Source organism: Carcharhinus amblyrhynchos, chromosome 28 (assembly GCF_965287045.1).
Source record: "Carcharhinus amblyrhynchos chromosome 28, sCarAmb.v2.hapA, whole genome shotgun sequence".
Lineage (NCBI taxonomy): Eukaryota > Metazoa > Chordata > Chondrichthyes > Carcharhiniformes > Carcharhinidae > Carcharhinus > Carcharhinus amblyrhynchos.
Window position 1 is genome coordinate 6,413,837 of NC_137351.1, and position 27,314 is coordinate 6,441,150.

A 27,314-nucleotide genomic window follows, 5' to 3' on the forward strand; every position below is an offset into this window, starting at 1 on the left:
CAGCGCTTTCTGACCTATATTGGTTTCCTGTTAAGCAGCACCTCAACTTTGAAATGTTCATCCTCATTTTCAAATCCATGCATAGCCTCTAGCTTATGTTAGGATAATTAAAGTTCCCCTAATCTATAGTTCCTGTTTCTCTATCTCTGCAATCTCCTCCAGCTCCACAATACAACAGAATCTCTGCACTCTTCCAATTCCAGTCTCATAAATGTCCCCTATTATAGTTATTCCGTCTCTAGTGGCTGTGCCTCCAGTTGTCACAGCAATAAAGCTTCAGAATTCCCTCCCTCTCTTTCTTCTAAGAAACTCCTTAAAACCTACCTCTTTGACCAAGCCTTTGGTTAACAGTTTTAATATCTCTTTATGTGACTCAGTGATAAATCCTGCTTTAAGATGCTTCTGTGAAGCACCTCGAAACGTTTTATTATGTTAAAGGTGCTATATAAATGTACCTGTTAGTGTCTTAAAGGAGCAGAGCGAGGTAAAGAGACAAAAATGTTTAGGGAGGGACTTGCAAAGCTCAACACCAGGACAAGACCCACAGTGATGGGGCAAATGAAATCAGGGTGCACAGGGCGCTTTAACTAGAGGAACACAGATTTCTTGCAAAGATGTCTGGCTGGAAGAGGTTAGGGACAATAACAGCTGATATATAAATCTTTTCGTCTTCATTTTCATGTTTTAAGTATGCAAATTTTTCAATAGGATGGGAAAAATGGCCACCAAAAGTAATCATTTTATATTTTGGTATGAAATATACTCAAGCTTCTATTTTCACTTATTTAGACTAGCGTGAAATCTTTCTAACAGATTGTTCAATAGTTGAGCCAACATCAGACAGCTCAGTGTTGGACTAATATTTGTGACATGCTGCTACGGAACAGATCGATAGGTGCTAAATGGGGCAAATTCAATATTTCCAGAGACTAGCAGCTAAAATTGACATTGGTTTTGAGATCACCTAGCTGTGAGCTGCCCTGGCTGGTACATCTGTGTGGCTATGAGTCACGTGGACTGGAAAGATCCCAATTTGTGCTGAATTAGGTGTTCTTAACTGGGATAATGGCGGCTTAGGGAGTGTGGAGGTTGGTACTGTAATTATTCTCAGAGTTCCGCCAGCAAGAGAAGAGATAAGCCAGGTATTGATATCTACTCAGTGACCTCTCCCTTACTGGTAAGTCTACCCAGCAGGTCAGCAGCTGAGGAACGGATTGAAATTGGACGACTTCTCGACAGTTAATCTCACATGCGATGACTTGGATGAGATACGAGGCAGAGTTTTTGGTGGATTTGTAACCTAGCATGAGTCCAGTGCTGAAGAAGAATGGAGAAGATTGACAGAGAAACATAGAGGAAAGCAGTAACTGGGACAGTTCCAATGCTGCTCCAAACACACTCAACCACAAAGATAATGTTCAACATATTTGTTAGACTTGCTTGCTGTTGGGAAAATAAATAGAATTTGACATGAAACAAATGCGAACTGAGTTTGATGCTGTGTTTTTAAAACACAGACTGTGGAGATGCGCCGGCATAGTGGTATTATGGCTGGACAATTAATCCAGAAACTCAACTAATGTTCTGGGGATCCAGGTTGAATCCCGCCACAGCAAATGGTGGAATTTGAATTTAATTTTTTAAAAGTGACTCTACTGATGACCATGAATCCATTGTCAATTGTTGGAAAAACACATTTGGTTCACTAACGTCCTTTAGGGAAGGAAATCTGCTGTCCTTACCTGGTCTGACCTACATGTGACTCCAGAACCACAGCAATGTGGTTGACTCTCAAATGCCCTCTGAACAAGAGCAACTAGGGAGGGGCAATAAATGCTGGCCAACCATGTCCCACGATTGAATGAAAAAAAAGACGACCAATTCTGTGTCTGTAGACAATGAACAGAAACAGCTTTTTGTCCAAAATATTTACAATTTTCCCTCTTTGATGTGCCAACTCTGCTACAGAAATTAAGTCGTCACTGGCCACTTTCTGGTATCTCATGACGTGGCCTTCCATTCCCCCAAGCCTACAGACTTTGTGTCAGGGTATGGGCATCCTGTTCTTACTTAAATGGCAGAAGTTGAAGCTGGGCCAGACACAGAGATTTGATGGGCAGCGAGAGACTAGAGAGAGAAAGAGAAATGTAAATGGAGCCAGCAAGGCAGAGATAGAAGGTTTCTGAATTCATTCAATATGCTACATGGCACAAAATGTGAAACACTATGGTAGGAACTTTCCAACTGTTCACGCCAGCAGGGTTTTCCCATCCCGCTGCAGTGAACAGAAACTTGTTTTATCGCTAACGTTTCCATCTTCCCTGCAGCGGGAGCGTGGCATGAACAGGCGATAAGATCATGCCCTATGTCGGTGCTTATCCTCCATGTGAGTAAAGTTCTAATTCATAGAATCATAGAACCCCCTAGAGTGCCGAAGAGGCCATTCGGTCCATCGAGACTGCACTGACTCTTGACAGAGTGTTTCGCCCAGACTCTCTCTGCCGCCCTATCCCCGTTACTCCACACATCTCCCATGGCTAATCCACCTAACCCACACATCATGGGACTCTAAGGGGCAATTTCACGTGGCCAATTCACCCAACCTGCGCTTACCCGAATGGGAATTTTGATCCCATATTATCTGATCTTATTTCCCATAATTGTCCATGCTGAAATGTTGACATGAAATTTGCCTCAGTCAAAAGTTCTGCTTGTGAATTCCACAGCCGTACAATCCTATATGTCAGAAAGGTTCTCCCCTTCACTATCTTAAACATTTTACAGTTAGCGTTCCACCTCTAACCCCCCGTTAAAGACATTTCACTCATTTTCACCCACCCACTTCTATCTGCTCTGTTCCTTTCCCTTCCTAATTTTAAACACTTGCACCAAATTGCCCCTCAGTGCTGGGAGGGTTAAGTCTGTCCTGCTCGGCTCTAGCCAACCTCAGAGCTGAATACGCTCCCTGTATGTGTGGATCTGGTGACCGTTATTTCAGAGAATTGTAGCTTGTGCTGTGTGGATGAAAGCTCCTGCTGATGGGCCAAGGGAGTGGGGGTAAGGTTCCTGTCAGGAAATGAGCAGTGATGCAGTGGGACACCCGCCAGCGGTACAGAAATTTGCCCCAGACAGCAGAGCATTGAGGTGTTCAATAACATCATAATTGCTCACTCATCAAGGCCAGAACTTCAGTTTCAAAAATCTGCTCAAATATACTTCTGTGCTGACAGCATCCTCAATCCTCCACAGCCCTGTTGCTGTAACACGTAGCATTCGCCCTGTTCTGTTACTTGGCTGCAGGCACGTGGCAGGGGAGGGGACGACATGGGTGAGGATGGCATAGGTGGGGTTGCAGGGGGATGGCACGGATGGAGTGGCATGGGTGGGGTAGCATGGGTGGAGGTTGTAGGGGGTGACATGGGTGGGTGGGCATAGGGGTGTGGCATGAGTGGAGGTGACATAACAGAGGTGTGTGGGGGGGTGGCACAGATGGGATGGTGTATGGGTGGGGGTGTAGTGATGGCATGGTTGGGGGGGTGGAAGGGAAGACATGAGTGGGGTCGCATGGGTGGAGATTGTAGGGGGTGACATGGTGGGTGGGCATTGGGGTGTGGCATGGGTGGGGGGGTGGAGGAGGCTATGTTGTTGGACAAGGTGGCATCTTGTAACCCTTCCTGCAAAGTGACTGAATATCCTCATGGCATGCACTCAACTGCCTGAGTTCACACTTGGAGAACGGTCACTTGAATGAGTTCACAGAGGGCTGTTGTCTCCCAGCAACAGGCAGGAGAGAAGGTAATCAATGAGGTAAATAGTAAACAATTCTTTATCACAAGTGATGTATCCGTGTTCATGTCTATCCTCAAATCACTGCGTCGAAAACACCCTCATATCAACATCATAAATGACCACATTAAGAAAACATATTTTTACTGGTTTCATCCAAAACCAAAAGCCAAAAATCGAAATGTTTCTGCTGTTTGTCACATCCCAAAATCATGTTGGACATTCAGGCAGAGAACATGGCACAGCCTCACTGTAAAGCACCAGCCTGAGGAAACACCAGGGGGAGCTACAACCCCATCAGATGTGTGAGTAAGTGGCTGATATTTACAAAGGTTTTAAAGTGTTCGTAAACTGGTCATAAATCTGCCTTATTTTTCTGTTCGCAACCAATCAACTTTGAAGCAAAGATTATAAACACATTTATAGCGTGTTTGGGATGCAAGCTGGGGAGATGTACTCCTCATGTAAACTCAGAAAATAAGGACAGGAGGTCTCAGTATCTCAGAACAGAAAAGACAGGGCCATCCTCTGAAGCAAAGTTTTGATCTCTGTTACATAAAAAACTCACATCTGTTGATTTGATTGGGGAGGTCACTGCAGCAGTTAATATAATAATGGGTGCAACAAAAGTGAATTACTTTTTAAATGTATGTTGTGGAAGGAGTTTACATCACTTTTCAGATCATGATGTGATTCAGAAAATGCACTGGTTTGCAATAACGAGCGGCACGCACAGTTACATAGATCTATACATTTGGACAATTGATGCTCATTCACAAAGCCAGAGGCAATCTCAGTTGAGGGTCTGGGAGCTTGTGGGGGAGGTGAAATGCGAGGGGCAGCGGGATGAGAATGTACTTTAATCTGAATTAAATTGTAAGTGTTGGAAAGCCTGGAATGCATTACGTCAACTCTTTCCCACGGTCGAACTCGTGTCAACTCCTCAAGGTTTGACCAAGAAACAAATTGCCGTTGATCATTGGGAAGTGTTTAACAAGATCAAGATGTTAAAATATTCACAATTTCTGAGCAACTTTTTTGCGTTTTTTTTCTAATTTGCCTCACACTTGCATATTTAGCTTCATGGTACAGTTGCAATGTGCCCTTTATCTGTGTTTAAATATGTACAAAGTTGTCTTTGGACATGACAATTTCTAATTTGGGAGATAGGGCGAAGTGTTGGGCAGAAAGCAAAGCACAGGTGCTACATGGTGTCATTTGCTCTGTGGCCTACTTGGGGCAGAAGCCTAGCTCAGTGAGGTGTGGTATCTTGGTATTGTTTTAGCCTCCAGCACAGTTCGTGTCCTGGGTTGCCTCTGAGGGGATTCAGCATTTTCTTGATGTTCTTCATCCTTCATGTCCTGCGTCTTCAGGGTGTTTCTCAAGAGACAATTTAAGGACCAGAGATGTAGTTGGCTGCCATATGTATACAACAGTACCAGTCACTAGCCCCTCACCGTTCCCTAGAGATTTTATTTCTATTTAGTCAACAAAGCTGGAACTCATTTACAGAAGATTGATGGACGCAAGCTCAATTTTTTGCATCTGCTTCTCCAGGCATTATTGACTTCTGGGGGATTGCTGCATAGGGACTAACAGCCTCCACTAAACCCATGCATTGCTCATGACTGAAGGAGTCCAGCAGCATTGAGAGGACGCTCAAAGAAGGGTCACTGCTGAAACAATCTTGCGATCCACCAACAGGTACACACTTGCTGGCCTGAAAGGGTACAAGATGGTTTTGAAGGCACACGTTTAGGAAGGGGATTCTCTACAGGCATGAACTTCACTTTCACTGCTGGAATGAGGAGTGAATAAAGTGCATGTTGGGATACAGATCTAGAAAGGACACAGGGAGGGGCAGGTAAGGCTATTGATAGGTAGGTAAGGTTGCTTATGAGTAGGCAAGGCTGCCGATGGGTAGGTAAGGCTGCCGATGGGTAGATAAGACTACCGATGGGTTTGAAAGAATAACAATGTATTTCAAGTCAATTCTCTAGCACTAGAGGAGGCAATAGATGGTAGGGACATTGTTAACAGGTATGTAGAATAGGGTGCCAGCTTTACACTACATGTAGGCTGGGTCACTGGAGGCCAGGTAGAGACTATTTTTTAAAATTACATGGCGCGTACAGCAGTGTCAATCAGGATCAACCTGTGTTAGAGTACAATAGACTTGTAAAAAGGACTGTCGGATGTAAAATCAGCCCTCGGCATGCAAAGAATTTACATCTTTTAGTCACTAAATCACTTCACATCCTGGAGCCCTACAGCCTCCAAAATGCTGCCATTGTCTGGGAATATGCAGCTTACTGTCACAACACAGCAGGTAACAGTAATGTCCACAAGATGAATCACCCTTATGAACAGTATATGAGACAATGAGGAAAATGCAACACTGAGGCGTCTCAGCGAAGAACGCTTCTGAATAAGAAACACATGTTCTCCTGGAAGATAACCTCACTTCAATCTCCCTCTTGTTAAAATCTTTCTGGTTCCCATTTTATTGGTGGTATTCATGTATCTTTGAAATGCCCTTTCTTGTCCTGCCAAGAAGACTAACTCCCTTATCCTCCACACTCCTCCTGTACATCAAGATTCACCACACCTTCTCCTATTACAATTTATCATTTCCCCAGAACCTGAGAACGACACCCAGCCAGCCGTGAGGTACGACTGGGAGAGCCGAACGTGCAAATTCCTTTTGTGTCAGACCCTCCTGACTTAACGGGAACCAGCTGTTGCAGGAAGCCGCACAAAGAGATAGGAAGTCAGGCTTTCGATTTAAGGATAAACAACAGAGGAAGGGTCCTGGGCTGAAAATCTTGGGGTTAGATCTAATAGAAAACAGAAACAGTGTGTGCAAGGGGGTCTGGTAAAATTTACAAGCTGACAATTATTACACGGCTCATTCCTGCCATTTAAATGTTTGCTTAAGTATGGAGCAGATGTTTGTGGAAGAGTCTGAACAAATAACACCTAACATCTGGCAGGCAGCTGGGCTGGGAGATTCCTGAATTAACAAGTGTAGTGCTTGGGCAGATAACAATGAGATTAAGTTCTGGTCACAGAAAGGTCTGGATTTTGCAGTTATAAACGATAGAGAAACCATCAGCAATTGCTGTCCATACACTTTGAAATCTGTACAATTAAACCTGGAATTCTAGAAGCATCCATTAGATCTTTTAATGCAGCATTGTTGGTGGCTTTTTTAAAGTTTATATTTCCTGATGTAAATGTCCCAATCTTTATTTTCTCTGTAATATGTATGAAGAGGGAAAGTTAATCAGGGCGTTATGATTCCCGGTTTGCTGTCTGTGAGAATTCTTCACCGTGATTGGCTGCTTACAACATTTGATGGAATCACTGCTTTGGATGACTGGGTATCCTTTGACTTTGGCACTCAATTCAAACTGACTTTTGGAAATGTGTAATCCACATGGAAGACAAGGTTGAATCTTCGTGGGCTGTTCTCATCGAGGACAGTGCTGAATGTCCACTGACCACACAATTCAGGCCATTATTACCCTTGGAGAGCGCAAATGGAATAGTGGCAAAAATTCCAGTATCATAAACTTAAGTTATGAAGAAAGATGTTTCCGATTTGGAAAATGTAAGGATTTGAAGAAAACCAAGTAAATTAATGTAGCAAATTGTTCACCTGTGCTGAAAAGCTCAAATCCCAGGAGCAAAGTAAAAATTATGATGAGGTATGAAAGCTGGGGGAAATTATTCTTTACCCAGAGTTTTTAAAGAAGCAGTTACGGCTCCTGTAGAAACTATTGTTTCTTTATAAATTGAACTTTCAGTGACAGACTGAAAGGATTATACAACAAGATTTCAAGTTTTAAGACTTCAACTGTAATAAATGAATTGAACCAACATGGAACTAAACGCTATTTTAAGAAAACAACTTTCACACTAAATCACATAAAAGTTTAACGTTACTTTTAAAATGACCAAACTTCCCCTCCACAGTTATACTTTACTCTGTCCTTCATTTTCTATGAACTAGTCCAAAGTGATTCTCTACTCTGAAGGGCTTTTTCCTTCCCTTATTCATTTTTAATATAGTAATTGGTGCTTTTCTTCTCCTTTCCTAGCCAGGAAAGTCCTAATCCCAGAATGAGGCACACAGTGAGGGACAAATTGGAGATTTTTCTCCCTAGCCAAAACTGAGCAAACTTTTCAGCCTCATTTAAATCCTCTCAAATCTGGTCTCTTCACTCCCAGCACGAGTTCCCATCTACATTGTGTGGGCAACAGTTGAGGCTTGCAGCCTCTATCCCACTTGCACATTGTCCATGACTGAGATTCAGATCTTTAAGGAAAACCTGTAACCAATTCTACAATGGCTTCCGATGGATTAATTCCCCTCTCAAAAGCCAACAACAACAGCATGAATCACAAAGCCCCAATGTCCTGGTAGAAATGTTAATTAGCTATCCTCTGGACCCCTAACTCCATTCTATCGTGGAATTAAATAGACAATTTAAAGTATAACCATTTCTAAACTCTGACATCCCCAACATCTTGATGAGACTTGGAAACAAAGAATCTATTCATCATCAGCACAGCCATTCAGGTCATTGTTTACAGGTATGAACACCTTTCCTCTTTTCAGTAAAGCAACCTAGGCCCCTTCTAAATTTTAATAAATGGAACTACCCCAGGTTTGTCATCACCAGCATTCAGAACAGGTCACACAAATGCTTCATTCCTCCATCTTACGCTAAGTTACAGAAAAACGCTAGGGTTCTCTGCCCTCCTTGCAGCATTTTTCTCAGCAGTGAGAGGTGGCCACCATTATCTGGTATCTTCCAGTCCTGCCGCTGTTAATGGGATTTCTGCAACAGTTTTCCCATCACTGCTGATCCAAACAAGTCTCTTTGACATCAACTCAATGAGATCAGAGTCAGAGCAGTCAATGGGAATTAAGGGCTATGGGGAGCAGGCGGGTAAGTGGGAACTGAACCACTATTTGATCAGCCATGATCTTATTGAATGGCAGGGCAGACTCGAGGGGCTAGATGGCCTACTCCTGCTCCTATTTTTTATGTTCTTATGTTAACGGTGTCTCCCTGCAGTGAGGATGCACTGTCAGCAGAACCAGAAGATTCTGCCAGTGTGACCAGGAGATAGTGTTCAAAGTCCCAAAGCATAACCATCTTATAAATGTTGTACTTCCGACAAACCTACCATTGCAGGATCTTGAAAAACACACTGTAGATGAAAGGCAGAAAACAATGGATGTGAATGAGAGACAGGAGGGAATGGGGAATATAGTGAAAACTGTGTAACTGAGATTTGGATCTATAAAGAAAATAGCTTGAGGGATAAATATACATTCCCATTTATTTTTGGAAGACCAAAAACGTCTGGATATTTCTAAAACCAGATCCAAATATTCGTTCCTGATTGAGCCCTAGACATCAAATCAACCCACACAACTGACTGATATAAATGTCCCAAACAATAAAAGTCTGGTTTTGATTACTGCATTAAAGAAAAGTTCAGACACTGTGAAAAGATCAATTTTGTATATGCCAAAGGAGCCTCTGACAGCCCTGCTTATCCCTTCATCTGATATTTCATTGGGCAAAAGCTCTCACTCCCTATTCTTTATTGGAACTATTGGTATGACCCTTTTACCAATACACTCATCGTTTCTCTGAACTTTTCTCACGTGTTGTTCCTACTTTCTAAGCACACTTCTTCTAAATATTAAAAAGAAATGTTATAATGGGTGGCACTATAGTTAGCATTGCTGCCTCATAGCACCAGAGACATGGTCCAATTGCAGTCTCGGGTGAGTGTGGGTGTGGAGTTTGTACGTTCTCCCTGAGTCAGTGAGGGTTGCTCCGGTTTCCTCTCAGTCCAAAGCTGTGCAGGTTAGGGTGGATTGGCTATGCTAAATTGCCCCTTAGTGTCCAAAGGTGTGTATGTTAGGGGGAGTAATCATTGGATTCTATGGTTCTAAATCCAACCAAACTTTGCCTCCAGAGGTGGATTTTTGTTTAGTACCAGAGGTAGTTTTTTTTTTAAGTGTCCCACACCATTTAGTATCTTTCTTGCTTTGTCATTGCTGATTTTTCAGTGGGCAAGGAGAATGAGAGGTTGGGTATAGTTTTAGTAGCCTGGATTTTCTGAAGTAACAAATCAAGTCTATTTAGGGTAAGAATACTTCTGACATTCAAAAAAAAGTAACTGTCAATTTATATATTCATTGCCACTTTAGCAAACCCATGTTGGAACCTAGTATCTAACATTCCTGTGGTGATGAAAACAGGCTAAAAGTTTAAACTCTATTAGGACACTGGATGTCACGTTAACTTCAACAGCCTCCAATTTGGAAATAATTTTAGCTTAGAACTTTTATTAGCAGCCTTGTGGCTACCAGCAATTTATAGTCATAGAGATATACAGCATGGAAACAGGTCCTTCAGCCCAACTCATCCATGCTGACCAGGTTTCGTAAACTGAAGTAGTCCCACTTACCTGCATTTGGTCCATATTCCTCTAAACCTTTCCTATCCTTGTACCTGTCCAATATTGCTCAAATGTTGCAATTGTACCCACCTCTACCACTTCCTCTGGCAGCTCATTCCATATACATGCCACCCTCTGTATGAAAAAGTTTTGGCTCAGGTTCCTTTCACACTAACAACTCTCCTCCATCCAACCATCCAGCTGGACTGACTGGCATAGGCCAAGACGCCCACCATGACTACATAACTGACGTCATGATACAAAACTTGGTCAGAGTGAGGCATACCTCAGAGGTGGGTGGAAGCCCCAGGGTGCTGAATACATCCCTACAAGAGAACACTATCTCAGGAAATAACTGATTTTGTGAAGAGTGGCATGTTGGCAGTGATTAGCACTGCTACCTCACAGCGCTGGGGACCCGGGTTCAATTCCAGCCTCATGTGAACATGTGATTGGAGTTTGCACGCTCTCCCCGTCTGCATGAAGTTCCTCTGGTGCTTCCTCTCAGTCTGAAAGATGTGCTGGTTAGGTTGATTGGTCATGCTAAATTGCTAATTAGTGTCAGGGGGATTAGCAGGATAAATATGTGGGGTTTTTGTCAGTGCAGGCTCAATGGGTTGAATAGCCTTGTTCGGCACTGTTGGGTTACTATCATTTTAAGGACAAAGTATAACGTATAAAATTTAAAGAAATAAATATACAGGGCTTGGTGACGTGTGATTAAACTCAGCACTGTCTTTGAATCTATAACAGACTCTCTTAGGTTCCGACACAAAATAAATTTGAACTGAAATCATAGCACAAAACTAATCCCATGCTAACACTAAACTGGCAAGCCCCATCCCAAAAACCACAATGATAGTGTGGTCTGGCCTGGGACCACATAACAGGAGTGGAAAAAGTTTCAAATCCGTCTCATAAACATAGCTTACCTTTATACGCACATTTTTATAAATATACCAACTGGTTGCTCATAATGTTGCTGATGATAAATGGAAGGATGGCATTTTGTAATAGGGGAGTTATTGATAAAATCTGGCAGAGAAACATTGCAAGTGCAGTCCAGGAATTCTCACCATTCAAGTCTTTCAATAAATAAGTAGTTTAGGTTATAGGAGGGATAGACGTTTTGGAATTTAGTTTATTTTAGGGGTTCAGGAACAAGTCAAACATAACTTTCCCTTAAATAGCTAGAGTAGAACCATTGGTGTACATCATGTAAGATTATAGAAAAGAGAGATTTAGATTAAAAAACTGCTTGAGAAAAATCTTACCTAAAAATAAACTTAGGGAACATTAGTCAAGGTGCAGTGAGATAATGTTAGCTAGGGTAAGACAATACTTTTTCACTACATTTCTCTGTTTCAGTCATAAACTGTGCCTGGGTCAGGTGTGGTCCTTTTTTTTAAATTCATTAGTGGGACATGGGCATTGCTGGCTGGTCAACATTTATTGCCTATCCCTAGTTGCCCTGAAGGTAATGGTGAGCTGCCTTCTTGAATAGTTGCAATCCATGAGCTGTGGATTGACCCACAATGCCATTGTGGGGGGTGGGGGACAGACTTCCAGGATTTTAAGCCAGCGACCGTGAAGGAATAGCACTATATTTCCAAGTCAGGCTGGTAGGCGACTTGGAGGGTAACTTGCAGGGGGTGATGTTCCCATGTATCTGCTGCCCTTGTTCTTCTAGACGGAAGTGCTCCTGCGTTTGAAGTTGCTGTCAATTCATCTTTGGTGAATTGTCACCAAATCCCCAGTTGGATCATAAGGCATTCCTTCTGCAATAAGGTGTTTCTTGGTTCTGTTTATCCTTTGCACACCATAATATACGTGAACTTTATGAAACCAAGTGGTTATTCAAACTTGGGAACTAAGGTGAGGACAGAATGCAAGCTCCAAGCAAATGTGGTCTAAACTGATCACTCCCTTTGAGCAGATTTTGAGTTCTCTTAATGACCACTGGATTTATTTTACTGCTTAAAAACTATTCAGAAGTGGAACTTCTTTAAAAGATATGTTAGAATCATGAGGCAGCATAGTGGTTAGCACTGCTGTTTCACAGCACCAGGGACCTGGGTTTGATTCCCAGCTTGGGTCACTGTCTGTGTGGAGTTTGCACATCCTCCCCATGTCTGCAAAGGTTTCCTCCACGTTCTGAAAGACATGCTGGTTAGGTGCATTGACCTGAACAGATGCCGGACTGTGGCGATTAGGGGAATTTCACAGTAACTTCATTGCTGTGTTAATGTAAAGCTTACTTGTGATTAGTAAATAAACTTTAATTTTGATGAGCAAATTATTATTGATAAGGTTGAGGCTCTTGCATTCTAAGTGCAATATGTGCTTCTCAAAGTTTCTGTATAAATAAGTAATGAGAAAAAATAAGTTGGTACCAGTTATGGAGTGGAAAAAAAAAGCCAAATAAAAAGATCCAACCTGTGGAACTTGCAGTCTCTACCCAGTTTGATTAATAACTCTCCCTAAAGTCAACTCTGCCAGGGTTTTCCTACAAGGAGGGGGGAAGGAGCAGGTCTTCACATTGTACTGATTGTAATCTGGTGTCCTTGTTCACTCAGGTTTAGAAATATCATTCTTCAACATGAAACAATGACTTTGTGGGTTTGCAAATAACCTCTCACTTTCTGAACACAAATCACATTTATTTTCTGCCCCAGACCAACAATTCTCAGCAGGGTGGTGTAGGGACATCTGAGGTAAAAAGGGGAAAGTAAACCATTTCAAAACCAGGCCACAGGAGGAGCACCATAATAGTTTTGATTTACTGTCAGACAGCTCTGCACTTCTCCACTGTGACATGCTTTCACTTTGGAACTTAGCAACTGAACAGATCATAATTTCCTTCCACACTGGTACAAAGTGATGGTGTCCAAATCTTGGTGCAGCACATACAATGGATTGTTTTATAAATAAATCTGAAGGAAATAAATTCCATGCCCATAAATAAAATCAAGGCCTGCTCCTTGTGAAACACCGCAGTACACTGACAAGGCTTCAGTTTCAATACTCCATGAGAAGGTGCCATTGATCCAATTTTCTTTGGGAGGAGGAGGCAATCATCAAGGGAACATTAAATTACAGAAAAAGGAAACAGGGTTATATACTCTTGCCATGCCAAGGCAAAATGCACATTTACTTCCCCTGGAATCTAGGACAAGGAAAGTGGTCAAAATGAAAGCATTTTTCACAAACCTATTATCATGTTTTTAATTCTATGGCTCTCTCATATTAGAAGTTATACAACCTGTAACTTGGTCATTGATGGTTAGTTGGCTGCAGCTTGAACTCAGAAGCCAATGTCAACACAGGAGGGCTTATTCACTTTCTTGGGTCCCTTCCACCATGGAAAGTATTTGCAGTCCAGTGAAGTTGCTGTTATAGCTACTACAATCTCAAATAACAACAGGTTTGAATTCCAGTGATCCACCTTATTGCAGATATTTATTCACCATATACACCTTGTTTTAGGACTTAGTTCCTCAAAACATGACTGATGCCGTCTTGTTCAAAAAGTAGCACTCATGCAATCTGCAACCGGAGTCAGTCAGTATTAATCCCAAATCTTCCAGGTTGGGAAGTGATGATTTTATATATGTTGGAACTTAAATTATGCTTCATTTAGTCTGCTCCTCTAGACCATTCTTGATGGCTGTCTCGTAACGCTCTCCATATTGAAATTGAGTCAGTGGGTGCTGTCTCCAAATCTGTATGTTCCAGAATCTTAAAACTTTGCAACTGTGATCTTTCAGTTTTTACCCCATCCTTCTACAAGCTATAGACTTTTATTTCCACTTGTTGTCACCAAATCACTACCTCAACATTGGAAGAAAAAGTTCTGAAGTTTGTCACAAATAGGCTTACATTAACACTACAGTGAAGTTTCTGTGAAAATCCCTTGGTCGTCACACTCTGGTGGCTGTTCGGGTACACTAAGGGAAAATTTAAACATGGCTAATGCACCTAACCAACATGTCTTTCAGACTGTGGGAGGAACCCACACAGGAGAACATGCAGACTCTGCAGTTACCCAAGCCTGGAATTGAACCTGGGTTGCTGGTGCTGTCAGGCAGCAGTACTAACCACTGTAGCACCCAGAGGGAAGTTAATACTGTTCTGCATTGTAGGCTTTGGGCATTGATGGCTGCACACCTGCCTCACTTGACGATTATGGAATCAAATCTAGGCCAATAGTCTAGTGTTCAGGAAGTACTGCACTGTCAGAAGTGTCATATTTCAGACAAGACGGTAAACCAAGTTTCTCCCTGTCCTTTTATGTGGATGTAGAATGCTTCCAGATATCCTTGTCAATATTTATTTGTCAGTCAACATCCCGCAATATATCTGGTTATCACTACTTCTGGTTTGCCCAATTTTGCTCTGTAAGTCATCTGCTCCCTTCCATTCATTGTAACAGTGATTTTTGTTTTAAAGAACGAACATCTACTTCTGGGTGTGTTTTGAACCATCCTGAGATTGCAAAAGATGCCATATAATTGCAAGTCTTTTTTTAAAAACTAACCTCACTAAGGCCACAAGACAGTTGGTGGTAGAACCAAAAAAAAACACAGCTTGGTACGAAAGGGGCGTTTCTCATTAACAGCTCATTAGAATCCAAATCAAAATACACAGCATGGGTAAATTTACTGAACAAGGAGGAAAGTTGAGACATGTGTACCAATGATCAGATTTACAACTTTTATTTCAACAATTGAGAATTCAAACCAACAAATTCAGAAAAAAATTCTATAAAATTCTGCAACAGTTAATGCAATAAGGAAAATAGTTAACGTATAACTATTTAAATACATTGCACAATTCCATACAAGTCAATAAGCAAACTGTTTAAAAAAAATCAACACAGAACAAAATTCCATCTCACACATGTAGGTAAACATTGTGATGTTCAGAACATTGCATTGCTAGTTGCTTCTTGCTGTAATTCCCTATCAATTTTGTGGTACTGAATAAAACTCAGCATCTCATTTGATAGCTTGACTCTCCTGGGATGACAGATTAAACAGGCCATTGCGCCAGTGGGTTTTCTAAGGATCTCCAATACAAATTCTCCAAGATGAATACATGCTCTTCAGCATGAGCGGTACCCATCTGGTGGATGCAGCTGGGTGATTTGGAAACATCTTAATTTAAGAATGTTCACTTCCTCGTGCGTATGCAAACTTTGAATTGTATTATCTGTATATTCAAATGCCATCTTGTGCACTCTGCCCCCCCCCTCCCCATTGACCCTCTTTACTCTGCCCAGTACTTTGTACTTTATTTTATCATACTTTGTACTGGTACTTCGGACACTCAGGCCTCTAAAGATTATAATCTCCAAGTATCATTCTAACAGCTTTCCCTCGTCCAAGGTCCTTTTAACATGCATGTTGCTTGTTCAGGATCTGATAATTGGCACTCTGGTATTAGTCAGCTTTAGCACTATTACAAGTCTATCAATTTACATACTCCACTGACGTTGTGCAAGTCTCAAAGTGCGAGACAAATGAAATGAAGCAATGCATTCAAACTGTGAATCCAGCAAACACGACCTCTGCTCCTTCTACAAACAGGGCTAAAAATACATCAGCCATGAGGAAAACTGGACAAAATGAAGCTAGATTCCTCATTAAATTACACATGGAAACATTATGGACAACAAAAGAAACAGATTTATGCTGCCAGTTTTCAAAAGGCTGTAATATTTTCATTAACATTTCTCAACTTCATTCTCAAATGAATACCTTTCAGCATGAATAGACTATCTTCCAACTACAAAGGCACACGTTCAAGCCCCAGAGCAACTCAATCACTTGAATTACTTATCTCAGTTGGGTGAATTTCATCTATAGAGTCAAATACAAGGTGCATTACCTAAAAACACAGGGAAGGCCAGAGGGCACTGCTTTCTTTGTGTATTTTTCACATGTTGCCCATTTCTAGAGTCCTCAGGCAATGCAGCAAACGTAACAGTGAGGAACAAGCAAGCTCCACCCTCTCTAGTCTCTGTGCTGTTCTGAATTAGTTGTTAATAACGGTGATGGTTTTCTAATGAGCCCTCTGAGAACAGCATCTGGCCTCTGTTCAATGCTTCTCTGCAGCAATTTGTGAATCTACTGGCTACAAAATACACTCAAACTTGATTCCACATTTGCGCACATGTGCCAGATTGCCAATTCTGCCCCACCTTGCTTCCTGGCAGTGTGTGCCAGAATCTGCCAGACAATGATTGTGCCTCAGACTTTCTCCTGACTGCAGAAATGCATTTGGCAGTGAAGTCAGTGGAAGGAGGAACAGCAGGGGGAAAATCAAGAAAATTATCTCCTAATTCTGTTCTACAGTATTGAATATTCCTGTATCGGAAATCCAATCGAGTGACAAAACATACCTTAAAAGTTAAATGGTCAGGATGTCCAATGTTAAATCACAATGCATTACAATCCAGAACACAATTAAACATTAGGCCAGTTGTATCTTTGTTAGAACCCTGACGCATCGTCAGTACAAAGAATAAAAAGGAGCAAGGAACAAAGCTAGTAACCCTTGCTTACACCTGGGTTCAAATCCAGCCCAAAGGGGGGGAAATCCCTTTAACTGAAAAGTTGTTATGCGCAAAGGGGGTTTTGATGGATCTACAGGTCTTACAATTTACAATACAACAAAGATTCTCATTCCCAACTTTAAATACAAGAAAATATTGGAAATGCTACTCAGCAACTGAGGGAGACATGTTAAATATTTCAGTATTTATCCAAATGTTCCTTCCTGTCTTCTCCCTGTTCAGTTGCTGATAATAGTTGGTTATGTATTTCTTGACTTTTATTTACTATTTTCCTTAGTTCGCAGACTTTAATTTCAACCCTTACAAAACTTAAAGCAGGCAGAAGATTTTTCAATTTGATTCTTTGGAGCTTAGCTTCAATTTGTTGTGGTGAAGTATATATGGAACCTTATATGGCATGGGGCAAAACAAGCCAAACAAAACAGTGTTTCTCATTATACTTGTAGAAAGATAGCAATATCAGTACATCAGAAACCAAGTGGGAGCTGGTAAAAGTTTGCTTACTGTGGGGTATTGCCAAAAATGTTCTGATTTCAATAGACTTTAAGCTGTAGTTTTTTTCCCCTAAGTATTATGGTTAATGACACCTTAGGTTCTCACCAATATTCCATATTTCATTGGATAAAACTGTAGATACGAGTGATTATGTAACACAACAAAAGGAAAATTCAACATCCATAAAGGACTACAGCAAAACACCCACTTTACAAAAGGGCTGAGGGTTTTTTTTTAAATGAAGCACCAGTCATACAGATCTAATAAAGTCTTTGTATTCTCATAACAGGTTCACATCAAAAGTGATTTATTTCAAATCTGCAATATGTGACTTAAAATGCAATTTGTCAATCTACAACATGTACACCCAGAGATGAATATGACAGGCTTTTCATTAACCTATACTTAATGCAGATCTTGAAGTTGTTGTGGATTGTATTTGTAACTTAAAGTTTAAGAGAAGAAAGAGGTGTCACTGCACTCTTATTCAATGTTGTGTGACATTCTTCTCCCTCTATGGTGGCTCCCTAAACTACAAAGATGCACATCAACTTGCAGTCAAAAATTGCCAAAATTAGGAAAGTACAAAGACATCAATGCCATGGGTAGAATTCACTCTCAAGTGGGTGTTAAAGATCCCATGGCATCACTTGAAATGAGTGGTGGGGAGGGAGGCTTCTTTATTTCTTAACCAACATTACTAAAAATAGATCAATGCTGAATATAGGTCATTGGTGTGTATAATCTGCTGTCATGCAGAGAAATGCACAACTAGTTACTACACTTAAAATATTTCATTTGCTGTGAAATATTCAGTGACATCCTGAGTGTATCAAAGGCACTATACAAATGCACTTTTTTTTAATATAAGTTGTTAGTTGGTGATTTCTGTCTCTGGAATTCTTTATTTTCAGTGCAAGCTATTTTCTGCAATGTGACTCAAAGAAATTTTTCACAAATGAGAAAAAGGCAAACTGGAATAGATAAGATTATTGAACATATGCACACTCCCTGAATAGAACAGCTCAAGTACAATGCAACTCTTGCTGAATCTTCAAGACTTCTTTCATTACATTAAAACAATAAGAACTGCAGGGAATAAAATATTGCTCAATAATCCCAAAAACACATAAAAACTATGCAAGTGTGTGAAAAATCATTTGTGCAATTTAAGCAAAATTAAACCCACAATAATTATATTTTTAAACAAAGGGAAAGGGGGCGAGAAAGGAAGGGTAAGAGAGTTACAAAATCTGTTAAATTTACACCATTCGGCAATAAACTACTATCACTTTTCTTTGTGAAGAAAGAAACATGATTTGTCATCCTATCCTAAAAGTAGCTCAAAGTGCTTCACCTATAATTACTTTTGAAGTGCACTGACAGTTGAGAAAATGTTGTATCCTGACCCTATACTGAACAGGTAGGCAATAGGCGATAAATGAATAAAGGCTGGTGTATTCTAAGCAGATAAAAAGAGATTGTTGATGCACTGAACACAAAATAAAATACCATTTAAGCTGCAAACCTTGCTACATGCCTTTCCACAAAGCTGTGTAGTGACAGGCATTGCAGATATTAGCCCACCTATAAATTAATCTGTATTACTCTAGAACCTTCACAATGTTTAAACAGTCAAGAAATAATTAACATTACTTTTTCTGATATGATCTTAATAGAAATTGCAACTACTTAAACAGAAATTAGAACACACACACACACACACGTGTGTATAATCAATAAACTGTTTTTAATCAAAATGTGGAATGAATTTTGTTGCCATGTGTATCTAAAAAGGGAAGTCCCTGAGGCATGAGGATATGAATGACAAAATTTAAAAGGGCATTACAGGATTTTGAATTTATTTTGGGTTTCTGACATATAGTTACAATTAAGTCTGATGGACAGCTAAAAATATTTGCCCCTTTTTATTCTGGTAATATGGGTAAAAGTCCAAAGGGAAAATGGAAGATTAAAAATAGAGAATTCACTGGACATTGTCTTCATTTGGACTCTCAATATTCTGATAGTGTTGGTTGTGAGATTTGGTTGGCTTATAAATTGGTTTGCAAATTTCAACCAATACCATTACAACAGCAGCTTGAAAGCCAAACACCACTGCAAACAAACACTAAAGATACTTGCATTTGTGCCAGTTGTTATGTCTGAGGATAAGGATTTCCTCTGCTGAGGGAAAAAGCTTCAGCTCTCACCAGTTAGGGAGCAAAACATTCAAATTTAACATTTCTTTGGAGGGAGGACCCTCTGGCCAGGACAAGTTAACAAAAGGTGCTTTGTACTGTTAAATATCACTCAAAATGAGGTGGAGTAGGTTTATTCAGGTTTTGAAACCACTTATTTTATGCTGATGCTGCCAACTCTCACTATGCAGTTCCTCAATGCCCGAGGTATTAACAGACTGTAAAAGTAGTTTTAAGCACTTTGTGAATAACATCTTTAGTTTTACCCTAGCCTCACTCGTAAACCAAGTTTTCTAGCAAAATTAACAGAACAGAGAAAGACTGAAGTTTAAATACTAATGAGAAGAATGGCCAAAATCACTGATAACTTATTCAATAACTGATAGCTCAAAGCAAAATACCAGTCATTGCTGCAAAACTTTGACTAGATAGAGCACATATACTTATAGTTAATGCATCACAGGAATTGTACATACATAGGAAAATGATTCAAGACGTACTGCTATGCTTAAACCGAGCTTTATTTGGTACAAGCACAACCAGATTGTGTCTTCATTCTTCAAATTGTTCAAGAAAATTTCATACGTCCATTATACTTGACAGAAATCTTAGGAACAGCTATGTCTCGCCTTTAAAGCCGTAAGTGAGAATTGTAAGTGAAAATGATCTGTTACACAAATATAGATCCTGGACTACTATACATCAGTTCTACTCTCCTGAAGCAAATGTAAAGTTAGACTTTTCACATGCCCTAATCTTTAGGGATGAGCGCTGGAAGAAAGATCTTGCATTGGTAGGCTGGTTAAAAGACAGGCAAAACTCTTATCTAGCATAAGACTTCAGTAGTTGAACAGGAGATAAAAACCACAAACTCACTGGTTTTCTTAATTTTCTTTTACTATGCCTAACTCATTAAAAAACAGTAAAGTGCATTCCCTTCATGTACTACACCCCTTTACTGGAATATCCTTTCCTTATAGGAGCAATTCCAAATACAACACAACGCTGAAATAGCAAAGTCAATGGGGATACTGTAATTCTAAAGAAAGTTTTTAATAAAGGCATTTGTTTTAAATAATTAGCTCTGGCACATTGAAAATTATAAACTTTGTTCAAACATGCAAGTAGCAATTCTACACAAAATCTTCACTAAAAACAATTTTACTAAAAACAAAATTAACATCTTGCAGTGGAACTATTTCAACTCATCCTCCAACATGTATTGAGAATGAGAAAGTTTCCATTACAAGAAATTCAACATTCAACTGTTAGCCTTAGTAACAGAGGCTAAAAAGTCTCACAGCGAATTACTCAAAAGCAAAAAAAAAACTTACAACATAATGAGGGAAATACCGCATTTGCTTCACAGGGAAGTTATCAGTGCTTCTTACCGAGAAACAAAAATCACACCTAACTGCCTAAATATCATGGAAAAAATCTCAACCAACAGGCCTTGAGAAGATACCCTTCCAACATAGTTGGCTTTACTCTCAAATGATCAAGTTACTGCCAACTTGTGCTGTCATTATATTTACTAAGTCGCTAACTACTAATCCTGAAATACATTATACTCACCAACACAGTCTCAACACTCAATTCCTTAATGCCTCTGAAGTACTGAATTGATCTGTGGCCAACTGAGCATGGAAAAATGCAGCTGAAATACCATTTTCTGCACTTAATTAATAGTAAATGAAGCCCTCTTTCTTATTGCCCTAATCTTTTATCAAAAAGACCTTGCATAGATAGGCTACACAAAAACAATCAAAATTCTGCGTGCAATTTTAGCTCACCTAAAACACCGTGTACCAAATATGCTGGTTAAGTATCTTTGGAGTGCCAACATAAACCATAAGTGCCACTTCTAGATGTACTACCCCAAACTGGAGAACACATGCCATGCAACTATATCCTTCAGTTCTTGCCTGGATACATTTCAAATTATAAACATCCCGATAGATACCACTAAAATTTCAGACCTAACTCATCATACACCACTTGTCTGGTAAGTCATATAACTCATTCAGCTACAGGTTCAATTGAACGATGGAATGGCTAATCATAAGATAAAGGAAGCAGGGTTTCTTTGGTCTTCACTTAATGTAGACGGTGAGGTCGACATAACTTCAAATGAGAAGGGACAATCACAAAAAAAGATAGCAAGATGGTATGAAAATAAAAAGTATCAGAGACCAAGGACACCAAAGATAATCCAGGGAATGACTACAGTAGCTGAAGCTACCATTTCCCACCATTTAAATGGTAATATCAAGCAAATTGGTAAATAGCTTAAAAATGTTGAGAATCAATGATTTCATAACAGTTGAAGGGCTATCATTATTCGCTTAGTTATATTTTTAAGCAAATAAGTTCGGGTAAACATTATTCAAACATCACCCAGATACAGTTAGTCACGATAGAACAGAGCTCTGTCAGTAACTGGCTGTCTGGATGCCACTTTGTACACTACCTATACATGACAGTATTTGAGGCACTAATTACCTGATCAGACATTTCTTATGGCATTTGCAGTTCTAAACATAATGCTAAAAATACTTCAGTTGACTAAATTATTACCAACACTTTACCATACTTGGAAAATTTAGAGAAGGGCAAGATATGACATTAATGTTAATCTGAAACGATGTTTTTACTGTCTCATAAATTTTATAAGGCAAACCTGACAACCTTGAACATGGAGGGGCTGTGAATCATGACCTGCTCTCAAATCTTAAATACTGAGTTCAACAGAACAAGTTTCCTTCTTAAGTTAGAGGCAGCCATCAAGTGTAGAATTGTACAAACTTTGAACTTAGTAAATGAGACCCTGTGTCACAAAGACTGCTGCTGGCATCATGATGGAGGCGAAATACAAACATATTCAAACAATCTTCTGTTGACTAACCTACTGAGTTCATTCCACGTGACAGATAAACATGACTGATGCAGCAGAAATACAAGTTGGGTATTTTTGCTTTCATAAAGGTTAAATGTATCTGAATTGTGACCATTACAATGATTGAAATTTCTAAAACTGCTTTGAAAGTCACAATGACTCAAAAATCTTGATCAAGTTCAATGTGATTTCTGCCTTTCACTGTATATCATTTTAATAAGCAAAAATGAACTGTAGGACTTTGGTTTCCCCCACTGTAAAGTCAACTGGTACTGAATGAAGGGGAAGAAAGAAACACTTGAGAAACACATACAGCTTACTATTGAATCTAGAGGTGAAAATGTTTGGTTCAACCAGTCAAGAGGAATGTTGAGAGTATGAAATATTAGTTTGCTTGAAACAAAAATGGAATGTGATTTATCTAGTGCGGCACAGTAGCACAGCGGTTAGCACTGCTGCTTCACAGCACCAGGGACCTGGGTTTGATTCCTGGTTTGGGTCACTGTCCGTGTGGAGTTTGCACATTCTCTCCGTGTCTGCGTGGGTTTTCTCTAGGTGCTCCAGTTTCCTCCTATATTCTGAAAGGCTGGTTAGGTGCACTGACCCGAACAGCACTGGATTGTGGCAACTAGGGGAATTTCACAGTAACTTCATTGCAGTGTTAATGTAAGCCTTACTTTTGACTAATAAACAAACTTTAGTGCTTATATACATCATTCAAAGCGGAATGCTTTCCGGTAAAACTAGCTGGGTAGTTTTGTTTAAATATGCTGGTTTAATAATTCAACAACATATTTTCTGTACAGTAATAGAGAGCAACTAATTCCTTTAACTCAGGAACCTCTGATATCAGACAAGTTGATTCTGACCAATACCAATCATCTAGGAAGCATTAAAATCCACAAATCATAAGTAGATGTTCAATTAAATTTCGTACTCATCTACTGTTGGTTACACAGATGTTGGAGAGGAATCATTCATCAGTTGATCAAGCAAGGATAACATTTTCTCCTCCCCTGATGGTGCTACATCTTCTTCTATCTCATTCATGTCCATTCCTAGATAATGGGTTATGGTAGGCCGCATTGAAGGCGATGATTTTTCCACTTGGTCAGAGGAGTGCAGAGCCCAACTGAAGCATTTCCTCCTGCCTCTCCAACTGAAATTAGCTAACTCAGCACAGATCAGGAATAAACTTAAGAAATACAGTTTCACAGAACTGACTACAAATAAGCTTTAAGGATTAATCATGAGTCAGAAAAGTAACAAACTGCTCAGCAACTTGCACCATTTCACATTTCTTTGATTTACATATTAAGGGCAATGAATACACAAAGTGTCAACCTGGTAACAGAAAAGGCCATCGATTAGAAGAGAAGGATTTGGAACTTAGGACTAACTTCATACTTGGAGTGAGACCGAGCTTATACAAGTTCTCCCATGAAATGATCTCTCTATAGGACAACGTTTCTAAACAGAAAATACATAACATTTAAAATGATTTTTCAATAAATGTAGATCTACATCACATTCATGCCCAGTTACAGCAGCTTCCATACCACCTCATTTGAAAATTTTACAAAAAGGTAGAAATATATGGGATCAAATGGAAATTGCTTGTGATAATTATTTTTAAAACAATGTTGATTGGACTTCGTTTTTCTCTTTCAAAAGGCTAAAATAGTGATCAAACACTGTATTAATAAGTGCCACGGCAATGCAAACACTTGAGTTTGAGACAGACTCATTCCAGAGGCAAATTGTACCCACAGCTTTAGATCATACAGCTCACCTGTGAATCTGGGCTACCTGCCACGGAGGGGCAAACAAAAGTAACAAAACAGTTTTGCAAGAGTTTCCCCGAGTGAGAATTCTACATTTCGTTTCTCTTAAAAAGACAAAAAAATCATTGGAGGTCTTCACTTCGCAAATTTATTATCTTTTTAAAAACACTTTGCTGCACTTAATCTGATCAAATGACCAAAACTGGGTTTCCTGGTAGGGCAGAAAAATAAATGCCTTTTTTCATAAATTAAAAAATATATAAGGCACAATTTTTAAACAAATGAGCTCCTGCAAAACACACGTTTAACTTCTGGGAAACCTAAATGTGGCTCATTTGCTCCAATTCTACTGGTACCAGATATTCCTGTGGTAACAGTAACTCTTGTCCCATATTCTATTCGCTACAAGACTGTGTTGTTGTGCAAACGCAGTGAGTCATCATTTTGTGTGTGCTCCAAGTTGCTTTTAGTGGAGAAAGGCATAGAAGAGGATTTTGCAATATTTAAACAATTGTGATAAAATAGTATAATTCTGCTGGTTGAACTACATTAATAGCAGGGATTCGTTTTAAGATAGTCAAACCCAGGTCAGGAATGTAACGATGAAAAAGGGGATAAATGATTGGAGGAGCGAGAGTTTGGCAAATCAAGTCTGTGCAATGGTCAATCACTATGATCCGAGCAGCTCTGGTCTCCAGCTCCTGTACACTGGGGCTTGTTTTTCTCCCAGTAACAGATGGCATTTGTATATTCTACAATAAGTTTATCCATCCAAGTTAAAGGTTTTGGAAAGAGCACTGCTCCTTCAAAGAATCCAAGGTGACCACCATGCAGTGTTAACACAAACATGACATTTTCTTTTTTCTCTGAAAGGAAAGTGAGAGAAAGAATTGTATTAGAAATTGTCAGTTACTCGTTGAGAACTTGTTAAGTGTAAACACAAACATCAGCTAGTTCAAAATATATACAACCTTGATTGTAGGTTAAAAAAGTGAGCTTGTTTCATATCGGCTTTATCGCTTCCTTGATGGTTTATTGGCAAGTGCACTGATTAGTGAACTATGGAGCCATTTTGATCATAAGGTTTAAGTTCCAACTCCATTCCAAGTTCAATTAGTTGGTTTGAGCTGAAGAAATGGTATGGTTGTTACAAATGGGACGCAGTGCCCATTTGCTGGTGGGGGCAACAGCGCGAGTGGCAGACAGCTTGCGGGTGGGAGCAGGATTTGCTCGAAAAATGTGAGTGGGATTCTCTGGTCTTGTCCGTGGCAGGATCTGTTGTGAGCGAGAATGGAAAATTTGGCTTTCCAGTCAAAACTCCATTCATTTTCAGCAGCATCAGAAAATCCCAGTCGCAAACAAGGACAATAGATTTCAGCCAGAGAGCAAGAGCAGGAGGCAGGAAATCAGCAGGAGCTCTTGATCACTATCCTGGAATGCTCACGTGAAGACAAGACTATTTCCGATTTGATAATCTACAACAGTCAGAAGTTGTTATTCTATTCAGATCTCTACTTAAGCTCTGCTCAGTTCAGCAAGTGACCACTATGTGAATAATGCACCTCATTCATCTGAATTTCTGTGATCCCCTACAATTTAAGGCATTTCTATTTAATTATAAAACTTGCCCAAGCACATAAACGCATCCACTTTAAAAGATAAGGATAAAGGACATCAGTGTCAGCAAGTGCAATGTATTTGTTCAGGAGATGGCGTCGTAGCCAAATATTTACCCAGCAGCACCTGCTGTCCAGCTCATTAAATTGCAGCATCGCTTCATAGTCAATTGGCATACTGTGAGTACGAGGTAACCAAACAAACATCAGAGGGCTTCAGAACTCTTCACTGCTGAATGGTTTTTTCACTAAGCAGGCCATGTTTTCGTGTACATAACAGGAAGTCAACAGCTTGACTGATGAAGCAAAAGTGTCTTTTACAGTTTTCTGCTCCAAAGGGAGGTTTATATTTACATCAGACAAAATTAACTTCATAGAAAGACCTTACAAAAAAGAGAATTTTTTTCCCCACCAACATTTAACAAAGATGAAAATAAATGTTTGTGCTACACATGCAAGTGTTTTTATCCATCAGCAAACTGCAGACATAGCAAGCTCAATTCAGGGGCCAAATCTACTTCTGATTTCCGCAGTTTTATTTTACTAGTCTGTAGCAATCATTCATATGAAAAAAAACACGATTAGGATAAATATTTTTACACTTTACAATGACATCAGAATCCCAGAGATTGCCCCCAGTGTTATTAGAGTAAAAAGCAAACTAAAACCGGCTGAGATTGTACTGTAGTCAATAATCTCAGATCAAACCCATAGCTAGCAACACCGTTTCATATTACTTAACTGCAATGGAGTTAATCAGACTGCAATGGAGACAGATACTTAATTGTTAAAGTTGCTATTTATTTCACAAATATACTGGCAGCTTTTCAGATTTCTAAAACTGTTTCAGTTCTGACAGGTCAGAGTGGATCTTGAGCATTTTTAAAAACTAGCTTACACACCCTAGTGGAAGTATACTTTTACACTGCATGAAACAGATGTGACATAGCATGACTCTCCCCAGGAATATTGACACTTCTCCCATGACCAGTTTCTGGAGTTTTGTAACTCCTCACTGCTGTGAAATAGAAACTTCAACACGCCTCATCCTGGAGCACGTTTTAAATATGGGTTTAACCTCTTGTTTAGAATATTTTAAACTCAAAAGGCAGTATCATTGTCCAATAAAACATGCTGGTAAGGACCACCTTCAGATAAAGCTTACAGCAAGATTATCTGTGTTCAATGACTCAAGTCCATGTCATTGATGGATAAGTCTGCAGCTCGTCAACATTGGTATTAGAAACAAGCTCAAAGCTTGACATTGCCCTCAAACATGAGTCCAGGTTTAGGGCTAGTGCCCTCAAGTTGCACAAAAACGTAGCTTTTTTTTTGTATGTTAAGCTGAGGAAGATAATTAGAACATGCAACCCCTTCATTTAGAACATGGCTGGTCTGTACTTCAACTCCATTTATATGCTTTTACTCAATATTCATATTTACTCTTATCCTACCAAAAATGTTTCAATC

The 27,314-nt window shown here is 39.8% G+C and overlaps 1 protein-coding gene across 1 annotated transcript in view; it reads right to left on the bottom strand.

The window, feature by feature from the left end:
- Positions 1-14,779: 14,779 nt before the first annotated feature.
- Positions 14,780-27,314, bottom strand: part of LOC145359701 (monoacylglycerol lipase ABHD2-like) — a 74,335-nt gene continuing 61,800 nt past the window's right edge. Inside the window, exon 11 of the mRNA XM_080214463.1 lies at positions 14,780-25,094. Within this exon, the coding sequence (XP_080070589.1) occupies positions 24,892-25,094 (203 nt within the window). The 3' untranslated portion in view covers positions 14,780-24,891. The remainder of the gene's footprint in view (positions 25,095-27,314) is intronic.